Genomic DNA, 21,582 nt, shown 5'->3' on the forward strand with positions numbered 1-21,582 from the left:
TCAGGGAATGCTGCGGTGGGGGAGAGAGGGAGAGACCCCCCACCACCTTCCCAGTCCCAGCTTCAGGGCTGCCATGGCAGGGGAGAGAAGGCTATCCATTGCATTTGAAAGGTAAGACTACTGATATCAAAACGAGTTGTGTCCTTTTATTTGTAGAACAAAAAAACTTTATTACGTTTTTTTAATATAGTGCTTTTATCCAAAGTGCTTTACAATTGTTAGTTAATGCTACAGACAACATTTGAAAAGATCATTAAGTGGTCCACTGAGACCCTCAGCAATTTTCAAGTGGTCCGCAGAGGAAAAAAAAAAAGTTTTAGAACCACTGGTCTAGATAACTTAGTCCTGCCTTGAGTGCAAGGGACTGGACTAGAAGATCTCTCGAGGTCCCTTCCAGTCCTACGGTTCTATGTACACAGCTGAGATTCTCACAAAGGCCTGTGAGCATCTCCAGGTCTCTGTCCTCCAGGTCAGGCGTGTCCTCAGCAGGTGGTGTATACACATGGCAGATGTCGCTCGTGGCTTCCCACCCACACTCACTGATGCCTAGGAGCAGCTCCTTGCCTTTGAATGTTCGGATGGGATGTGGGAGCAGAATAGGTCATATTCCCTATTCTCCCCAGTGGTTGGTCAGCCTAGTGGATAGATTGCCAGGCTTTCAGTCCCCTACTGGGCCAAGTACTTTGTCTTTAAGGCCAGGGGTGGGGTAAGGGGCACCCAGGTCCTCCTTCTCCACAGGGTCCCAGCCTATGGCCCTGTGTAATCAACCCCTGAACAGGGTGGGGTTGGTGTCCCTCCCAGCAGGGAGTCAGAACCCACTGTCATGGGCTACTTCCTACAAATCCATTCAGTTTGGGACATGGCCCCTCCAGTACAACCTGCTGGCTTGCTGCCTGTAGGGTTCTCTCTTGGGTCTAGGGACATGCCTTGGTGCGGTCCCATGTCCCTTCAGGCAAGGTGAGGAGGAGTTACCTCAGTCTGTTACCTCTGGTGCTGGGGGTTCATTCGCTGTCACTCCTTGGTTGGGGAGCCAGTGCTGGCTTCCAGGTGACTGCCCTGGCTGGCACGTCACTGCTCCATCCCTTCAGCCCTGAGCAGAGCCAAGGTCCCTTCTTTTAACCTCCCTCCATTCTTGGCATTGTTTGCAGGTATAGTAAGGTGGGGCTAGCTTAACCCAAACATTTTCTTTACCCCTCGCTGAGCCAGCTGGCAGTTTTTCTGCTTCATTGCGCTCTTCTTCCAGTGCAGGGACTGACTCCTATCTGGATTCTCTCTCTGTCACATCAGGTGATGGGATGGTGAGTGAGAACAAGGAGGAGCATCCTCAGCAGGAAGGTCCTGAGCAAATGGAAGCACAAAGAACACTATCGGGAAGATCTGAAGGGGACTTTTTCTGGAGTCCTGAGCAGGGAGAATCCTGTGGAAATCAGCACAGGCCAGAAGTGCAGCAGGGAACCTCCTCAGGAGAGAGACAACAGGGTAAATCCACTGACCAAGGGGTTGGCTTGAAGGACTTTCCTGGAGACATGATCCAGCCAGGAATCTGCACTAAAGGGAAACCATATGAATGCGCTGAGTGTGGAAAAATCTTCAGTAATGACTCATCCCTGATTGTTCATCGGCGAGTCCACACAGGAGAGAGACCCTATAACTGCTTGGAGTGTGGGAAATCCTTCACTCGGAGCTCCACCCTTGTCGTGCATCAGAGGGTGCACACAGAAGAGAAACCCTATAAATGCCCCGACTGCGGGAAAAGCTTCAAGCGGAGTTCAATCCTGATTTCACACCAGAAAATCCATACAGGAGAGAGACCTTATAACTGCCTGGAATGTGGGAAAAGTTTCAATCAAGGCTCAAACCTAATTAAGCATCAGAGAATCCACACAGGAGAGAGACCCTATAACTGCCTTGAGTGTGGGAAAAGTTTTATTCGGCACTCACACCTCATTAGACATCAAAGAATGCACACTGGAAAGATGCCATATAATTGTCCTGACTGTGGAAAAAACTTTAGTGATGGCTCAGCTGTTGTTAGACATCAGAGGATCCATACTGGAGAGAGACCCTATAAATGCCTTGAGTGTGGGAAAAGCTTCAAGCAGAGCTCAGACCTCATGAATCATCAGAGAAGCCACACAGGAGAAAAACCCTATTACTGCCCAGAGTGTGGGAAGGGGTTCAGTCGGAAGGCTCACGTTATTTCGCACCAGAAAATGCACAGGCCAGAGAGATCCTATAACTGCCTCGAGTGTGGGAAAAACTTCACTAGGAGCTCTGACCTCATTAGACACCAGAAAACCCACACTCAAAAGACACCCTCTAAATGTTCTGTGTGTCGAAAAAGCTTCCAGCAGAGGTCAGAACGTATTTCACATCAGAGAGCCCCCACAACAAAGAGAAACTATAAATGTTCTGTTTGTGGGAAAAGCTACAAGGTGAAGATCTCTCTAATGTCCCATCAGAAACTCCATGCAGGCTAGCAGGAACTCTCACTATGGGACAATGGGTCTATGCTCTCCTGAAGTAAAGTGTAGGTGTGCTTCATTGATTGACGGTCTTTGCAGGGGCAGCAAGTGGATGACGGGTTTGGGTTTCAGTAGGGGATATTTGACAGGGGTAGAAGAGGACAGAATGCTGGATACCCAGGAGCTGGGTGCTTTCAGGGTCTGGGGTGAGCAGGTTATTGGGATTGGTAGAGAGACATTTCTGTGGGTTACACACATTTTCCATTTTAGAGGAGAGGTAAAAATACCCCATTGCAGTTATTGTCTGATTTGTCTGCAGCTCTTAGGGCATCTCGGGGTAGGGACAGGGGAATGTTATTCAGGGAAGCAAAAAGGGGCCCTCTGGGGCTGTAGTTACAAGGCATTTGGTGACCCTTAGTTCTTGTGTTAGGAGAATGAGTAAACAACACTTCCTTATTTACATTCTCCACACCAGTTGTGATTTTATAGACCTCTATCATATCCCCCCTTAGTCCTCTCTTTTCCAAGCTGAAAAGTCCAGTCTTATTAACTTCTTCTCATACAGAAGTCATTCCATATCCCTAATCATTTTTGTTGCTCTTTTTTGCATCTTTTCCAATTACAATATATCTTTTTTTAGATGGCATGACCAGATTTGCACACAGTATTCAAAAGGTGAGCGTACCGTGGACTTATATAGAGGCAATATGATATTTTCTGTCTTATTATCTATCCCTTTCCTTTTGATTCCCAGCATTCTGTTTGCTTTTTTGACTGCTGCTGCATGTTGAGTGGATGGTTTCAGAGAACTATCCATAATGACTCCAAGATCTCTTTCTTGAGTGGTAAGAGCTAATTTAGACATCCATCATTTTATATGTATCGCTGGGATTATGTTTTCCAATGTGCATTATTTCGCATTTATCAACATTTCATCTGCCATTTTGTTGCCTAGTCACCCAGTTTTGTGAGATCCCTTTGTTACTCTTTGCAGGCTGCTTTGGACTTAATTATCTTGAGTAGTTTTTTATCATCTGCAAATTTTGCCACCTCACTGTTTACCCCTTTTTCCAGATCATTTATGAATATGCTGATTAGTACTGGTCCCAGTCCAGACCCCAGGGGGACACCATTACTTATCTCTCTCCATTCTGAAAACTGATCATTTATTTCTACCTTGTTTCCTATTTTTGTAACCAGTTACTGATCCATGAGTGGATCTTTCTTCCTTATCCCATGACAGCTTTCTTTGCTTAAGAGCCTTTGGTGAGGGACCTTGTCAAAGCCTTTTTGAAATTTTTGACAAATCTATGTTGGCTATTTCTTATCCTATTATCTGGTAGGTACTTACAAACCTAAAAAAAATATAATATTGACATTGATACCTGGGAGACACGTGCCTAGGATTGCTTAAAATGGAGTGAAGTCCTACATGATGGTCCCCTGCATTTTGAACTTGCTTACCGACAAGCTGAAGAGGATAAGAAGCACAGAAGGAAGGAGAGACTGTTCTCCAGTCATGGTCAACAGCCTCCTGCTGAGCCTGAAAACATCTGCCCTCATTGTAATAGAATCATAGAATGTCAGGGTTGGAAGGGACCTCAGGAGGTCATCTAGTCCAACCCCCTGCTCAAAGCAGGACCAATTCCCAACTAAATCATCCCAGCCAGGGCTTTGTCAAGATGGGCCTTAAAAACCTCTAAGGAAGGAGATTCTACCACCTCCCTAGGTAATCCATTCCAGTGCTTCACTACTCTCTGACTGAAAAAGTTTTTTTCCTAATATCAAACTTGTGGTTCAAGGATTGGCCTTATTAGTCACCTGAGGACCCATAACTCCCATCGAAGATGATCATATTCAGTAACAAGTGATCGCCCATCATCATCATCATCCGGTAGGTACTTACAAACTGGTTGTTTAATAATTTGTTCCAGTATCTTTCCAGTTATTGAAGTTAGTGTAACTGGTTTATAGTTTCCCCAGGCCTCTTCGTTTCCCTTTTTAATGATAGCTACAATGTTTGCCTTTCTCCCATGTTCTGGGAAATCACCCACCCACCATGAGTTCTCAGAGATACTCACTAATGATTCAGAGACGGCTTTAGCTATTTCCTTAAAGTACCTTAGAGTAAATTTCATCAGAACATCCCCATTTGAATACTATTATCTAATTATTCCTTAACTTGTTCTTTCCCTATTTTGACTTGCACTCCTCACTTGCTATTAATATTAATTATATTAACTATCTGGTCACACAAGTGAATACTAAAGCAAAATAGGCATTATACACCTCAGTCTTTTTGATGTAATCCGTGATTTAGTATTTGATGTTCTCCGGCGCCTTCCCAGCTCTTTCTGTCATGGGGAGTGTATTACTGAATGGAAGGGAAGGATGGTAGTTGGAATCCCTCATTGCTGTTTTCAGGCAGGGACTCATCTGAGATTGTGACACACTGGGACTATTCCTGAAATAATGACTCTAGGAGGGATTTTCTTATTTCTGTACAGTGGGGTAGGGGCAGAGACTCGTATTTCATGAAATTCAGGTTTTGAGAGAGTCTTTCATGTCTCATTGAAATTTTTATATGAATCTTTTGTTTTATACAAATAAATTCCTAATAATCTGTGTGTGTGTAAAGTCTGTCTGCCAGGGTATGATGATCCTTACAGTCCAGGAGGGGACTGAAAGCTCAGAGTGGATGGGTCAGAGCCCCAGTGGGGATGGGGTGGGTCAGAGAGTCTGAATGGGCAGAGAGGAGGCCCGGGGCAGCTGAGAGATTCCAAGGGCTGTGTGGACTCAGAGACGGTGTGAGAGACAGAATGTGGCTGTGTGAAGGGGGTGAAAATGGAGTGAAAGTAACAAAAGGAGGAAAATCGAAGAAAAGGGGAATGATTGGAAATGAACAAGGGTTAGAAGGGAGAGGAAAAAATGGCAACACACCGTGCATTTAGATCTCAGCTCCCCTGTGCTGCTCCTGGTCTCCACTTCAGTGTTACCATTAGGGTTGCCAGTTTTCTAATTGCTGAAAACAGAACACCATTGCCCTGCCCCGCTCTTTCCCTCAAGGCCTGCCCCCAGCCTCTGTCGCTCACTCTTCACTCTCCCTTGGGCAGCAGGTGAGTCCGGGGGCGGGGGGAAGGGGGAAATGAGGGGTGTATGTGAGTCATTCTCTTCTCTCCTGGGGCTCACGTGCTGCCTTCAGAGTCAGGCTGGGAGGAGCTGATGTGGACCCTGCCTACCTGCCCAATCGGCGCACAGCAGAGCGGAGGTGGTGGTGGTTGGTCCCCAAAGCAAGGAGCTGGGACGTGTGTGTGGGGTCCCTGGAGCAAGAGGCCAGGGGTGGGGACAAGTGAGCCCCCACAGTGAGGAGCAAGGGCCGGGGCAATCGGGGCACGACGGGCAGAAGGGGTGGTGGATAGGATTCTCCTGTGGGCAGTGGCACCTACCTCTTGCAGCCCAGTCCGGAAGCCAGCCACTGCTCTCTGTCAGGCATCAGCAGCTGAGCAGAGAGCAGCTGCTCCATGTGGCTCCAGCCACAGCTGCTGCTCTTCCTGTCCACAAATGGCAGAGACCAGTTACTGCAGCCAACTGGAGTTTTAGTGTCTGGTCAGATGTGCTGACTGGACGCAGCAGATTCCCTTCAAAAACTGGACATCTGACAATCCTACTCACAACTGATTTCCAAATAGTTATAAGGCTGGTCTCTAGGGGGAGGCTTTACATAGATTAATTGATTACATGGCCATGTGATCAGGGCCGGCTTTAGGAAGTGCGGGGCCCAATTCGAACCGTTTCAGCGGGGCCCTGGCAGGGATGACTTAAAAAAAAAAAAAACCCATAAAAAAAAGCCTTTAATTTCTTAGCAACTGGTTCCCTATAAAAAGTTCTGATTTAAGGCATCTGCCACAGTATGTATTTTTTGTACCAATAGGGTTACCATATGTCTGTGTTTTGAAAAATTCCTCCCAGATGGCAATTTGAGAACCAAAAAGCTGGACATGTCTGGGAAAATACGGATGTATGTTAACCCTACCTAAAGTTCCTTTTTAAAAAGATGGGCCTGAACTAGAAATGAGCTCCACTTCACGTGTGAGTCCCCAACACTCCCTGGGGGTGTGCTCGGGTGACCAGATGTCCCAATTTTATAGGGACAGTCCTGAGTTTGTGGTCTTTTTCTTACAGGGATTTCCTATTACCCCACCCCCGTTCCAATTTTTCACACTTGTTGTCTGGTCGCCCTAGGGTATGCATATGTGTGGGTCCTAGCCACTCCCTGCCCCCCTCATTGAAGCAGGTGTGCAGGGTTATTGCCCTGGGAACTGCAGGGCACCAGTGGACATGGGGCTGGCTGGAGGCAGGGCAGGGGCTGACTGGAGGTAGGGTCTGACTGCAGGCAGGGCAAGGGGTGCGGGGCTGGCTGGAGACAGGAGGATGTGGGGTGGGGTGGGGTGAGCTGTCTGGCTTCAGGCAGGGCCGCAGGGGGGTGCGGCAGGGGTTGGCTGGAGACGGCAGGGGGTGCGGGGCTGGTGCGGGCAGGACAGGGGGTGCAGGGATGGTGCGGGCAGGGCAGGGGGTGCGGATACAGGGGGTACAGCCCACTCTTTAGGGTAAGTGCCCCCTCCTCCTCCCTCTCCCACTGGGGTAGCAGCAGCAGCCCAGGGCTCGGAGGCTATTTAAAGGGCCCGGGGCTCCCCTGCTTCTACCGTCTCAGTCCTTTAAATAGCCACGGGAGCCCTGGGGAAGCGGTAGGGCTCCAGCGGCTATTTAAAGGGCCAGGGCGGTAGAAACAAGGGCAGTCCCTAGACTTGTTAAATAGCCCCCAGAGCCCTGCAGCCCTACCCCAGGGCTCCAGCAGTGGGGCTCTGGTGGCAATTTAAAGGGCCTGAGGCTCCAGTCCCTGCTGGGAGCCCCAGGCCCTTTAAATTGCCCCCGGGGAAGCCGGGCCACCCCGGTACAGTGCACCGGCTCTTGCTAGTACATCATAGTGGGGCTTGGGCACGGGGCCCTCTTAGGTGTGGGGCCCAATTCGGGGGAATTGGTTGAATTGGCCTAAAGCCGGCCCTGATTGTGATTACCTAGTCCCACCTCCTCTATAACAGGCCATAGAACTTCCTTGGAGTAATTCCTGCTTGAACTAGAGCATATGCTTTCAAAAACATCCAATCTTGATTTAAAAATTAATAATTTTCCCCCTTGGCTAATAACCCCTCACTGTTAAACAATTGCACCTTGTTACTTGTCTGCACTTGGCTTCACCCTTCCAGCCATTAGATCTCGTTACACCTTTGTCTGGCAACATGAAGAGCTGCCCTGTTTCACATTTCTGTTCTCCGTGCAGGTACCGATAGACTGTGAGCAAGACACCCTTTAACCTTCCCTTTGCAAAGCAAAACTAGAGCCCAGGAGCTCGCTCTGTCACTGTACAGCTCGTTTTCCAGTCCTTTACTCATTCTCACTGCTCTTCTTTGAACACTCTCCAGTTATCAACACAATAGTCCAGCAGCGATTGGACCACTGCCAAATACAGAGGTAACACATCCTCCCTACTCCTTCTGGATATTCCCCTTTTTATACATCCAAGGATTGCATTAGCCCTTTTGGCCACAGCGCTGCCCTGGGAGCTCATGTTCAGCTGATTATCCACCATGTCCCACAAGTCTTTTTTTCAGAGAGTTCCTGCTTCCCACGAGACAGTGCCCCATCCTGCAAGTGTGGCCTATGTTCTTTGGCTCTAGATTCATAACTCTGCATTTAGCCATATTAAAACATAAATTGTTTGCTTGCACCCAGCTCACCTAGCCACCCGTAGGCTCTCCGTCATCAACCTGTCCTCTTTGAGATTTACCGCTGCCCTTCTTTGCAATTTGCAAACTTCATGGGTGACACTTTTCGGTTTTCTTCCAGCTCACTGACGAAAACGTGAAGTAGGGTAGGGCCAGGAACTGATCCCTGCAGGATCCCACCAGAAACACACCTGCTCACTGATGGTTCTTCATTGTACAATTCTTCTGAGACCTGTCAGCTAGCCAGTTTTTAATCCATTTGTTTTGTGCCATACTGTTCTGTTTTTTTTTTGTTTTTTTTTTTTTAATAATTTACCATCTGTCCCCTAGCTCATGCTGAACGTGTGCCTGGCAGTCTGGGTGCCCTTTGCAAGGCGGCTGCTGAGGGAGTGTTCGCCTCCCTTCTCCTAGTGGTGCTGCAGTCTGAGTGGGAATCAGGAGCCTGGGGAGATGCCCTGCGGACCAGAGAGCCCATCGCTCGAGAGAGTCCCCCAGTGCAAGAGACCCCCGAGCTCAGACACAGCCCTGGCGGGCACCAGGGCCGCTGCTCTGTGGGACACGTTTCCAGGGTTGGGAAAAGATTCTGGCTGGATCCCTCCTGGACCACATGTTCAACCCCAGGGCAAAGAGCAGGAGGGGAGCGGGATTCATTAGCTCCTGCCACCAGAGGGATCTGGGTGTTGCGGAGGCTGGGGAGGGGCAGGCTGTGCGGGCCCTTTAACTCGGTCTGCCAAAGGATCCGGGAGATTTGCAATTTGAGCTTCCTGGGTCAGGTGGCGCAGACGCTGCTGCTGCCACTGCCTCCATAGCTCCATTGTGAGCCGGGAGCCCGCGCCCAGGCGCTGCTGCTCCCCAGCGGGTTGTGTGCGGGGAGAGCCCTTCCCTAGCGCCCCTCTGTGCCCAGTCGGGGGACTTTCTGCGGCAGCTGGACCCAGCCCCTGGGGCAGCCCTGGGCTCTGCCGACACCAGCCCCTGAGCCGGAGCCTGTAGGTGAGGGGAGAGACCCGGGGAAGGGCTGGGGCCGGGCAGGAAAGTGACTCTGCACCACTGGCCCCTCCTCGCCGGAGCTCTGCTCCCGGGGGGGCGGGGGTCTGCGAGTCCCAGAGCTGCTGCGATCCCTGATCCCCCGGGCTCTGTCCCCCTGAGCGCCTGCTGATCCAGCTCACAGTGATACAGCTATGTGGTTTCTTCCACACTCCGGACCAACATAGGCAGGCCGAGAAACCCCCCAGGGTAGAAATATCTATGCCGACAAAGTGGTTCTGTCTGCCCGGCTGTCAAGAGAAGTGATCTTCCTGCACCGGAAGAAATGCTCCTGCTGCGTCTACCCTAAAGGTCTGTGCATGTATAAGCTCTGCAGAGTAGACATGGCGCAGGAAAACAGCAACCGGATCTCCTGTCCAGAGGGGGGAAGGAGAATGGAGGGGGGAAGAGAGGAAAAGTGTGGGAAAGGAGAAGTAAGTGGGGAGAGAAGTTACAGGCTCCTGAACGTGCCCATGTCTTTTGACTTTAGATTCACTTCTCATTGCACAAGACAAGGAACTGCAGCAGGAAAAGTCAGTTTCTTCCTCTGCCTAGTCCCTGGTACTGCCCTGGGTGACAATGTCAGGGGGAACCCCAAGGCAGCTGCCAGGGTCGGCTCCAGGCGCCAGCATTCCAAGCAGATGCTTGGGGTGGCAGTCTGCAAGGGGCGGCAGTCCCTGTGTTTTTGCCCCCAAGCAGCGCGCCGAATTGCTGCCACAGACGGCAGGGACAGTCTGTGTGCCGTTAGGTCGGCATGCGCATTTCCGCCTCGCCGGCAATTCGGCGACAGCTTCCATGTTCAGATGTCTGCGGTGGCGCAGCTTCTGTCTTCCAGCTCAAGACAGAAGCTGCCACTGAATTGCCGCCGCTGCGGAAACGTGCGTGCCACCCTAATGGCACACAGATGGCCCCCGCCGTCCACGGCGGCAATTCGGCGCACTGCTTGGGGCAGCGAAAACAGTAAAGCCGGCCCTGGCAGCTGCTTTGATTTTGTTCTTTTCTAGTATTTGGTTCTGGCAGGGTTTAAATATGTGTTGGTGGATTTAGAAAAATGCCCCAGTATTTTTGCAATGTGGCAGAATGCAGAACATCTGTTTGCAGGGAAGGGGAGGGGGATGAGCCAGTGTGTGAAATTGTCTAAAGCCCCCTTCTGAAACTTTCCCTCTGCCCTTTTCACCCTAACAGGCTGGAAAATAACATCCAGGTTTCAGTCCACATTTTCCCACTCTCCCTGGGGAGAGTGAAGGGAAATGGCTGCAGCCAAACAGGCACAGGTAAGCAATTATCAGGTAGCAGGTGTGAGGGTCCCTACCAATGTCCCTGATTTCCCTCTCATGCCAGGGATGTTGTGTGCCCCTCCATTACACTTAATAAAACCACCAACTTTTTCTCCTCAGGTAGTTAGTGATTAGATACTGTTCTAGTTCCTTGATAGATGAGGCCCAGTCCTCTATTGAGCTAACAAACAAGTCCATTTTCTCCAAACATTCAGACATATTAACTCTTTTTTCTCTCCTGTAAATGAGCAGTTTACTGACTGTCCCAGTGATTGCAGGCTGTGATTTCCTTTTCGTTTCACTTCTCACTGGGTCTCCAGAGTCATTCTCTATTCTACTCTATCCCTGGGTTCCGATCCCATCCACATAACCAATTGTTGTGTCTTTTGCTCTTTACACAACAAAAAGAAACTTGTAGAAACCCCAGGCTCAGTTGAGTTCCAAATAACCATGCTTATTTAACTAGTGCAGATATCCAAAGCCTAACTACATTCTGACAGGTTTTAGGAGCTTTCTAAAACTAGAACATGGTGAGCGCTAACAAACTATTTATAGGGATGCTACATTCTCTTTATCATGGAGCTGGAAGATGTGGGAAGGGCCCAGCAGGAAGAGTTAGAAATTACCCACTATGAGGAAACAGCCATACATTCAGGAGTTTATCAAAGACCTACTACAAATCCACAGAACTCTGAAGCCAAGAGTCAGTCCAGAACGTCAAGAGACAGGCATAGATTCATAAGTTCTGAGGCCATAACGGACCATTGTGATCATCTACTCAGACCTTCTGTATAACGCAGACCATAGGACTTCCCTGTATTAATTCCTGATTGAAATAGAGTGGATCTTTTAGAAAAACATCTGATCTTGATTTTAAAATTTGCAGTAATGGAGAATCCACTGCAACCCTTGGTAAGTTTTCCCCGATGCTTAATTACCCTCTCTGGTAGAAAGTTTGCACCTAATTTCTAGTCTTAGCCCTGGTCTACACTGAGGGAGGGGATCAATCTAAGTTACGCAACTTCAGCTATGTGAATAATGTAGCTGAAGTCGATGTACTTAGATCGACTTACTGTGGTTTCTTCACTGCAGTGAATTGACTGCTGCTGCTCTCCTGTCGACTCTGCTTGCGCTTCTCGTGGTGCTGAAGTAAAGGAGTCGATGGGAGAGTTCTTGGGGATCGATTTATCGTGTCTAGACTAGACATACCCTGAATTTCTATTGCTTCAGCTTCCAGGCACTGTATCTTGATGTAGTTTTGTCTGCTAGATTGAAGAGCCCCATATGAGTACTGGTAGATGGAGATCACCTCACCACTTAATCATTTGTTTGATAAGCTAAATGGATTGGGCTCCTTGGGTCTATCAATATAAGGCAAGTTTTCCAATCGTTTAATCATTCTTGTGGTTCTTAGAGTCCTTTCCAATTTTTCAGTATCATTCTTGAACTGGGGATACCAGAATAGGATGTAGTAGTCAAGTAGCTGGTGCACCAGTAACACACAGCGAGGTAATATAACCCACCCATTCCTATTCAAGTTTCCCCTGTTTATACATTAAAAGGGCTAATGGGATCTTTCAGGTACAGCATCACCCTGGGAACTCAGGTTCAGTTGATTATCTACCATGAGCCTCAAATCTTTATCCTGGGGAGCAGTGACTCTGAAAGAGTATCTCATTTTGCAAATACCGCCTGCTTTGTTCCTAGATGTGGGAGTTTATATGTGGCTGTAGAGAAACACATTCAGTTTACCAAGTGATCCAAATCTCTGTAAAATGACCGGACTTCTTTATTATTTACCACTCGTCCAATCTTTGTGTCTTCTGCAAACTTTATCAATAATGATTTTGTTTTCTTCCAAGTCATTGATAAAAATGTTAAATAGCATAGGACCAGGAACTAGCCATTGTGGGATTCCACTAGAAACACACCCGTCCTCTGGCGATTCCCCATGTACAGTTACATTTTGAGACTTATCAGTTAACCAGTTTATTTTTTTAACTATTTATTTATTAATTTCTAACAAGTTCACAAGTCCTTGCCTGGTACATATCAGACAGAAAACACTTGTTACAAGAGTTAGCTTTTGTTTAAAGAGACATTATACAGTTAGCCAGTTTTTCACCCACGAAAGCTCATGCTCCAAAACGTCTGTTAGTCTATAAGGTGCCACAGGGCTCTTTGCTGCTTTTACAGATCCAGACTAACACGGCTACCCCTCTGATACCAGCTTTTAATCTATTTAATGTGCCTCCTGCTGGCTGAATCCCCCTCAACTTCTCTTTTTCCCCCACACATTCTCCTGGACTCTCCTCCAGTCCCTATAGCTCCCCATATTTCCACTTTTCCGCTGAGTTTCCCGTCCAGTCTCCTAACCACAGAGCCCCAGCCATATTCCTTGAGAAGAGCCTGACATCATTCACACTGGAAACAGGGCAGTTGGTGGCCAACTTTATTAGGGGCAGCCTCACTTCCACATGCCGAATCTGTAGGGAAACAGTGGCCAACTTGATTAAGGGTCATTTGACTTCAGCTCCCCCCCGCCCCTAATAATGGGAAACAGTGGCCATGTCACACAAGGGGAAATGTGCGAGTTTTGGACTGAAATCCCAACTAAATAGCATGACACTCGTGATAAAAATCACTGGAGTCAGCAGCTCTGGGCATTGCACTTTCACAGTAGAAACTGTGTGTTTTTAATGAAAGCTCTGGGAAATTTCCCAGCTCCCCAGGGAAGTTCCCTGCTCTCTGTGGGGAGGGATAATTTCCAGCCCTGCCTGTGACTGGTCAGGGCTAGAAGAGAGGATAAGAGGTTGAAGACCTGTTCTGTGCCTGGGTCATAACATCCCTCGGTATGTGGAGGACCCTGAACCTCCTGAAGGAACCTCAAGTCTCCAAGGAACCATGTGACCTCCTCAAAGGGTCTCCAGGAATAGTTTCCAATCCCTTTGGTTTATACAAGTGATGGAACACACTCCTATATTCATACCCTGCACCCTACTGGAATACGTTTTGTACAAAGTATGACTTTTGAGGTATCTTTTGAAAGTTCATAATTTGGTGGTCAGTGTTGTCCTGATAAAAGATGTGGCAACTTTGTATGTAAAATCAAGATTTTCCTGTAGGATGTTGTTAACACATGTTCCAAACCATAGCAGAAGTTGGCAAACCAGTCTCTCCTAAACAGTGTGCTCTGCTTTAGGACAGACTGGTTTGCCAACTTCTGCTATGGTTTGGAACATGTGTTAACAACATCCTACAGGATTTAATATATGGAGATAGGCCTATCTCATAGAGCTGGAAGGGACCTTGAAGGGTCATTGAGTCCAGTCCCCTGCCTTCACAGCAGGACCAAGTACTGTCTCTGACAAGAATTTCCACCCCCATGCCTAAATGGCCCCCCCAAAGATTGAACTCACAACCCTGGGTTGAGCAGGCTAAGTCTCAAACCACTGAGCTATCCCTCCCCCTTATTTAAGTAGTAACTAGAGTCATCTGGCAGGAAGGGAGTGCAAACAGGTGAGGAAAAAAGCAGCTGAGAAAATCCTTCCACACAGACTCTTTGTCTCCTTGTTCTTTGCTGGAAATGCTTCTCAAAGGGGAAACAGGATTATAAAAAGGAGGGGCAGACACCCCAAGAGACCTTTTAACCCCCACACCCCGCCCCTCGTTCATCTCACTCGTTGCACCTGAGCAGACAAAGAAAATAGCCGTTGGACTATGGGTCCTGACCCGAAGGTTGGTCAGTAACACTGCTGAAAGCATGTGGTGAGAAACTTTGCTTCAGATCTAACCTAAATTGTTGTTAGATGTGAAAAGTGTCTTCTCTTTATTTTTCTTGTAGTCATTTCTCACTTTTATGCCTCAAGTATTCACTTTATTTAAAGTAATAAGCAGTCATATTATTCCTTTAAGGAATAAAGGACTTATTTTATTTGTGTTGTCCTGTAGAGGGTTGGGTAGTACAGGACATACATTTCTGGGGGAAATCTAAGACTGGGGGTTCGTGGGGGTCACACTGAAGTTTTACCAAGGCTGGTGAGAGTCTGAGTGTAACCCAAGTGTGCCTGGAAGGCTGCAGTTACACAAAGACACACACATACACTCTCAGGGTGTGGTTTGCATGCTGGCAGGCTGTTTGTGTATGGCCCTGGTGGTTGTTAGTTCAGCAAGGCATTGTAAGGCACCCAAGGTTACAAGGCAGGGGAGACACAGCCGCTCATTAGTCTGGATTGGATCCTTGCTATGTCACACCCATCCAGCTAGCACATCTGGAAACAACCGTGTCTTAGAATAAGTGTAAAATCTTGGTCTCACGTGTTTTCTTTGCCTGGAGCAGGATTTCCCATTCCCAAACTTGTTGTGATCTCCCAGGGAAGAGACATGGGTCCAAGATCTCCAGGACTTTGAGGAGAGGGAAATCCAGAGAAACAGCCACACAAGTGAGGAATTGGTTAAACAGATGCAGAAGCCGTCTGCCATTGGTGTGGTATATCTTGACTGTAGTAAGACTTTTGACACGGTCTCGCATGACCTTCTCATAAAGAAACTAGAGAAATGCAACCTAGATGGAGCCACTATAAGGTGGGTTCATAACTGGTTGGAAAGCCATTCAGAGAGTAGCTATCAGTGGTTCTCACTCAAGCTGGAAGGGCATGTTGAGTGGGGTCCCGCAGGGCTCAGTTCTGGATCTGGTTCCGTTCAATATCTTCATCAATGATTTAGATAATGCATAGAGAGTACTCCTATAAAGTTTGCAGATGATACCAAGCTGGGAGGGCTTGCGAGTGCTTTGGAGGATAGGATTACAATTCAAAGTGATCTGGACAAACAGGAGAAATGGTCTGAAGTAAACAGGATGAAATTCAGTAAGGACAAATGCAAAGTACTCCACTTAGGAAGGAACAATCAGTTGCACACATACAAAATGGGAAATGACTACTGTGGAAAGGGATCTGGGCGTCATAGTGGATCACAGGCTAACTGAGTCAACAGTATAATACTGCTGCAAAGAAAACCAAAACAAGCACATCATTCTGCGATGCATTAGCAGGAATGTTGTAAGTGAGACATGGGAAGTAATTCTTCTTCTCTACTCTGCGCTGATTAGGCCTCAACTGGAGTATTGTGCCCAGCTCTGTGCAACACGTTTCAGAAAAGATGTGGACAAATTGGAGAATTCCCAGAGAAAAGCAACACAAATGATTAAAGTTCTAGAAAACATGACCTATCGGGGAAGATTGGAAAAAAAAAATAGGTTTGCTTAGTCTGGAGAAGAAATGACTGAGACAGTTTTGTAGTACATAAAAGGTTGTTACTAGGAGGAGGGAGAAAAGTTGTTCCTCTAACCTCTGAGGCTAGGACAAAAAGCAGTGGGCTTAAATTGCAGCAAGGGAGGTTTAGTTTGGACATTAGGGAAAAACTTCTTAACTTTCAGGATAGTTAACCACTGGAATTGCCTAGGTAAGTTGTGGACTCTCCATCATTGTCTAACTGGCTCTTAAAAATCTCCAAACAGCTGTCAGGGATGGTCTAGATTAGAGGTTCTCAAACTGTGGTCTGCGGACCACTGGTGGTCCGTGAGCTCCATTCAGGTGGTCCTTGGATAGTTCCCTCTAAGGTGTGTACCTGGGCGGCTGCACACAAGAGAATGAAGGACCAACACCTAATTAGTGGAGCTGTGCAGGTGTGGTTCCACTAAATAAGTACCTAGACCCCGGAGAAGGAGTGGGGGGAATTTGGATTGTGCAGCGCTGCGGTGACCAGAGGAAGAGGCGATTTTCCCCAGCTCCAGGGCTGTGGCTGTCAGAGAGAGATGGCTCTCATTGCGTCTAAACAGCTGAGATTCTCACAAAGGCCTGTGAGCATCTCCAGGTCTCTGTCCCTGGGTCAGGATTGTCTCCAGCAGGTGGTGTATACGCATGGTAGATGTCGCTCATGACTTCCCACCCACCCTCACTGACCCCTGGGAGCAGCTCCCTGCCTTTGAAAGTTTGGATGGGATGTGAGAGCAGAATTGGTCTCTCTCTCCTCTCCCCCTGGGAAATGTTTTGGGAAGGATTTAGATCCTGAGTTTTCAATTATCCCAACAGATATTTTAATTTGTTTCCCCCTTTCCTGTTCCACTTTCTGAGATTCCCATATGTAACAGGGGCTCAGGTGGTCAGGCAGCCTAGTGGTTAGATTCCCAGGCTCTCAGTCCCCTAGTGGGCCAAGTACTTTGTCTTTAAGGCCAGGGGAGGGGTAAGGGGCATCCAGGTCCTCCCTCTCCACAGGGTCCCAGCCCATGGCCCTGAGTATATCAACCCCTGAACAGGGTGGGGTTGGTGTCCCTCTCGGCAGGGAGTCAGAACCCACTGCTCTGGGCTTCTTCCTACAAATCCATTCAGTTTGGGACATGGCCCCTCCAGTACAACCTGCTGGTGGCTTGCTGCCCACAGAGTTCCCTCGTGGGTCTAAGGACATGCCTTGGTGTGGTCCCAGGTTCCTTCAGGCAAGGTGAGGATGAACTCCACAATGTCTCTGGGGTCCGCTCAGTCTGTTACCTCTGGTGCTGAGGGTTCATTCGCTGTCACCCCTTGGTTGGGGAGCCAGTGCTGGCTTCCAGGTGGCTGCCCTGGCTGGCACGTCACTGCTCCATCCCTTCAGCCCTGAACAGAGCCAAGGTCCCTTCTTTTAACCTCCCTCCATTCTTGGCATTGTTTGCAGGTATAGTAGGGTGGGGCTAACTTAACCCAAACACTTTCTTTAACCCTCGCTGAGCCAGCTGGCAGTTTCTCTGCTTCATTGCGCTCTTCTTCCAGTGCAGGGACTGACTCCTATCTGGATTCTGTCTCTGTCACATCAGGTGATGGGATGGTGAGTGAGAACGAGGAGGAGCATCCTCAGCAGGAAGGTCCTGAGCATATGGAAGCACAGAGAACACTATCGGGAAGATCTGAAGGGGACATTTCCTGGAGTCCTGAGCAGGGAGAATCCTGTGGAAATCAGCACAGGCCAGAGGTGCAGCAGGGGACCTCCTCAAGAGAGAGACAACAGGGTAGATCCACCGACCAAGGGGTTGGTTTGAAGGACCTTCCTGAAGAGATGATCCAGCCAGGAATCTGCACTAAAGGGAAACCATATGAATGTGCTGAGTGTGGAAAAATCTTCAGTAATGACTCATCTCTGATTGTTCATCAGCGAGTCCACACAGGAGAGAGACCCTATAACTGCTCGGAGTGTGGGAAATCCTTCACTCGGAGCTCCACCCTTGTTGTGCATCAGAGGGTGCACACAGAAGAGAAACCCTATAAATGCCTCGACTGCGGGAAAAGCTTCAAGCGGAGATCAACCCTTATTTCACACCAGAAAATCCACACAGGAGAGAGACCTTATAACTGCCTCGAATGTGGGAAAGGCTTCAGTGAACGCTCAAACCTAAACAAACATCAAAGAATCCACACAGGAGAGAAACCCTATAACTGCCTTGAGTGCGGGAAAAGTTTCACTTGGAGTTCACACCTCATTAAACATCAGAGAATGCACACTGGAAAGATGCCCTATAATTGCCCTGACTGTGGGAAAGGCTTCAGTGACAGCTCAGCTGTTGTTAGACATCAGAGGATCCATACTGGAGAGAGACCCTATAAATGCCTTGAGTGTGGGAAAAGCTTCAAGCAGAGCTCAAACCTTATGAATCATCAGATAATCCACACAGGAGAAAAACCATATTACTGCCCTGAATGTGGGAAGGGGTTCAGTCGGAAGGCTCACGTCAATTCACACAGGAAAATACACAGGCCAGAGAGATCCTTTAACTGCCTTGAGTGTGGGGAAAACTTCTCTAGCAGCTCTGACCTCATTAAACATCAGAAAACCCACACTGGAAAGACACCATATAAATGTTCTGTCTGTCAAAAAAGCTTCAAGCAGAGGTCAGAACTTATTTCACATCAGCGAGCTCACACAAAGAGAAACTATAAATGTTCTGTCTGTGGGAAAAGCTACAAGGTGAAGATCTCTCTAATGTCCCACCAGAAACTTCACACAGGCTAGCAGTTGGCAGGAGCTCTCACTATGGGACAATGTGGCTGTGCCCTCATGAAGCAAAGAGTGAATGTCCTTCATTGGTGGAGGGTCTGTGCAGGGGCAGCAAGTGGATGAAGTGTTCTGGTTTCAGTGGGGGATAGTTGGCAGTGGCAGAGGAGGAGGAAACACTGGGGAGCTGGGTGATTTCAGGGTCTGAGGGGAGCAGGCGATGGGATTAGTGGAGGACACTTCTGTGGGTTCTACATGCACTTTCCAGTTTAGAAGAGAGGTAAAAATGCCCCATTGCAGTTTGTGCCTGAGTTGTCTCTGCAGCTCCTAGGGCATTTCAGGGTAGGGACAGGGAATTGTTATTCAGGGAAGCAGCAAGGGACCCTCTAGGACTGTAGTTATAAGGCAGTAACAGCTGCCGATCTGAACTAACAGGATGTCGGAGCACTGCTCAGTGTATTGGAATCTATGCAGTCATGAGTGATGGGGGCAGCTGGAGATTGGGGAATTCATGGTGGAGATTCCCTAGCGAGGTGGGAACTCTGGGGGATGCCCTTTTGGGAATGTGGTCTAGTGGTTAGAGGGGAGAGTGGGGGAAATGAGTTAGGACTCCTGGGTGTGAGCTAGTGCCAGTCACTTCCCGTCCTCTCTCTGTGTCCAATTCTCCCATCTCTACAGTGGAGATAATAGTTGTCCAGCTTCCTGGAGAGTTGTGAGGGGCCGGTAATTACTGTGTGTTCTGTAGCTCAGGAAAATGCAAGTACTTTAATTTGAAAAATTGAGGACTAATTTATAATACAAACTAGCAATAAAATCAATGACCTACAGTTTTCTGCTAAGCTCAGACTTCTACTTCCTTCCACATTAGATTTAGCAATTTCTAAACTCTACTAAAAGATGTTTCCTTGTCTGTGTAACTCTGGAAGGGATTACACATAATCCATCACCTAAATCATTATTTTTATTGTTATTACTGTGTTTTCATAGAATCACAGAAATGCAGGGTTGGATCATAGGTGCTGGAACTAGGGGTGATGGGGGTGCTGCCAACCCCCCTAGCTTGAAGTGGTTTCTATTATATAAAAGGTTTATAGTTTTAGTTCAGTGGCTCGCAGCAACCCCTCTATAAAAATTGTTCCAGCACCCCTGGGTTGGAAGGAACCTCGAGAGGTCATCAAGTCCAATTCCTTGCACTGAGGCAGGACCAAGTAAACCTAGACCACCCTTGTCAGGTGTTTGTCTAACCTCTTCTTAAAAACCTCCAATGATGGGGATTCCATGGCCTCCCCTGGAAGTCTATTCCAGAGCTTAGCTACCCTACTAGTTAGAAAGCAAATGATTTTTTCTTTCCTAAGCGTACCATTTTGCACTTGTCTTTACTGACTTGATTTCAGACCAATCCTCCAATTTGTCAAGGTCGTTTTGAATTCTGATCCTGTCCTCGAAAGTGCTAGAAATCCCTCCCATCTTGAAGTCATCAGCAAATGTTATAAGCATATTCTCCACTGTATTAGCCTAGTGATTAACGATCGTATTGAATAGTACCAGTTTCATGATTGACTCCGAGGAGCCCCATTATCTATGTCCCTGTAGTTTAACAATGAACCATTGCTAACTACTCTTTGAGTATGAACTTTCCAACAGTTTTGTACCCACCTTATAGTAATTTCATCTAGACCACATTTCCCTAGTTTTTCTGAGATTGTCATAGGGGACTGTGCCGAAAGCCTTACTAAAATCAAGATATATCTGCTGCATTCCCCATGGCCACTACAGTAACCCTGTCAAAGAAGGAAATTAGATTGGTTTGGCGTGCTTCGTTCTTGACAAAGCCATGTTGGTTATTTCTTATAATCCTATTACCCTGCAGGTACTTACAAACCGATTAACAATTTGTTTCAGTATCTTTCCATGTGTTGAAGTTAGGGTAACCAATCTATAGTTCTCCAGGTCCTCTTTGTTTCCCTTTTTAAAGACAGCTTCAGTGTTTTCCCTACTCCAGGGCTCTGGGACCTTACCCATCCTCTGAGTTCTCATAGATAATCGCTAGTGATTCAGAGGTTGGTTCAGCTAGTTACTTAAGTACCCTAGTCTAGAGTCAATTTCTGTCAGGCCATGCCAATTTCAATATATCTTACCTCTCTATCTGTTCTTTAACCTGTTCTTTCCCTGTTTTGGCTTGAATTCCTTCCCCCTTGCTGTTCATATTTATTATGTTAAGTTTCTGGTCAGACTAGTGAATACTGATGCAAAGTATGCATTAAACACCTCAGCCTTTTTGTCATCCATTTATTATAACTATTTGATGCTCTCCTGTCCCTTCCCAGCTCTCTCTGTCAGGGGCAGCATATTATTGAATGGAAAGGAAGGTCTGTAGCTGGAATCCCTTATCTCTATTTTCAGGAAGGGGCTCAGATGAGATTGTGACCCACTGGGATTATTTCTGAAATAATTGCCCTGGCAGGGATTTTCTCCTTGTTTCTGGATCATGGGAAGAGGCAGGGTCTTGTGTTTCTGAAAAATCAGCTTTTGGGTGAGTCTTATATTTCATTGAAATTTTTACCTGAATGTTTGTTTCTTTTTATACAAATAAATTCTTAATATTTTTGTTGGAGTGTTTGGTGTGAAGTCTGTCTCTCCCAGAGCTCTGCCAGGGCATGATGATGCTGGGAGTCCCAAGAAGGAACTGAAAGCTCAGAGAGTGGGTCAGAGCCATCTGTCCCCCAACCCCTGCTGAAGGTGCCCTGTCAATCTGGGTGCCCTGTGCAAGGCATCTGGTGAGCAAGTGTTCGCTTCCCTTCTCCTAGCAGTCTGGGTGGAAAGCAGAAGCCTGGGAAGATGCTCTGGGGACCAGAGAGCCATTGCTGTAGCTGAGCTGAGACACAGCCGTGGCAGGCAGCAGGGGTGCTGCTCTGTGGGACACGTTTCCAAGGTTGGAAAAAGATTCTAGCTGGATCCCCCCTGGGTCACGTTTTCATCCCCAGAGCAGAGCGCAGGAGGGGAGCAGGATTCATT

At 47.7% G+C, this 21,582-nt stretch overlaps 2 protein-coding genes across 2 annotated transcripts in view; one reads left to right on the forward strand and one right to left on the reverse strand.

The window, feature by feature from the left end:
* The window catches only part of LOC127032790 (zinc finger protein 569-like), a 253,686-nt gene that overhangs the window by 55,323 nt on the left and 176,781 nt on the right, over positions 1 to 21,582 (reverse strand).
* The window catches only part of LOC127033157 (zinc finger protein 850-like), a 226,776-nt gene that overhangs the window by 9,642 nt on the left and 195,552 nt on the right, over positions 1 to 21,582 (forward strand). Inside the window, exons 4-8 of the mRNA XM_050920961.1 lie at positions 1,288 to 2,475; positions 8,579 to 8,799; positions 9,614 to 9,705; positions 10,457 to 10,545; positions 17,357 to 18,580. Coding sequence (XP_050776918.1) covers positions 1,296 to 2,475; positions 8,579 to 8,799; positions 9,614 to 9,705; positions 10,457 to 10,545; positions 17,357 to 18,580 — 2,806 coding nt within the window. The 5' untranslated portion in view covers positions 1,288 to 1,295. The remainder of the gene's footprint in view (positions 1 to 1,287; positions 2,476 to 8,578; positions 8,800 to 9,613; positions 9,706 to 10,456; positions 10,546 to 17,356; positions 18,581 to 21,582) is intronic.

This window comes from Gopherus flavomarginatus, chromosome 12, assembly GCF_025201925.1.
Source record: "Gopherus flavomarginatus isolate rGopFla2 chromosome 12, rGopFla2.mat.asm, whole genome shotgun sequence".
NCBI lineage: Eukaryota > Metazoa > Chordata > Testudines > Testudinidae > Gopherus > Gopherus flavomarginatus.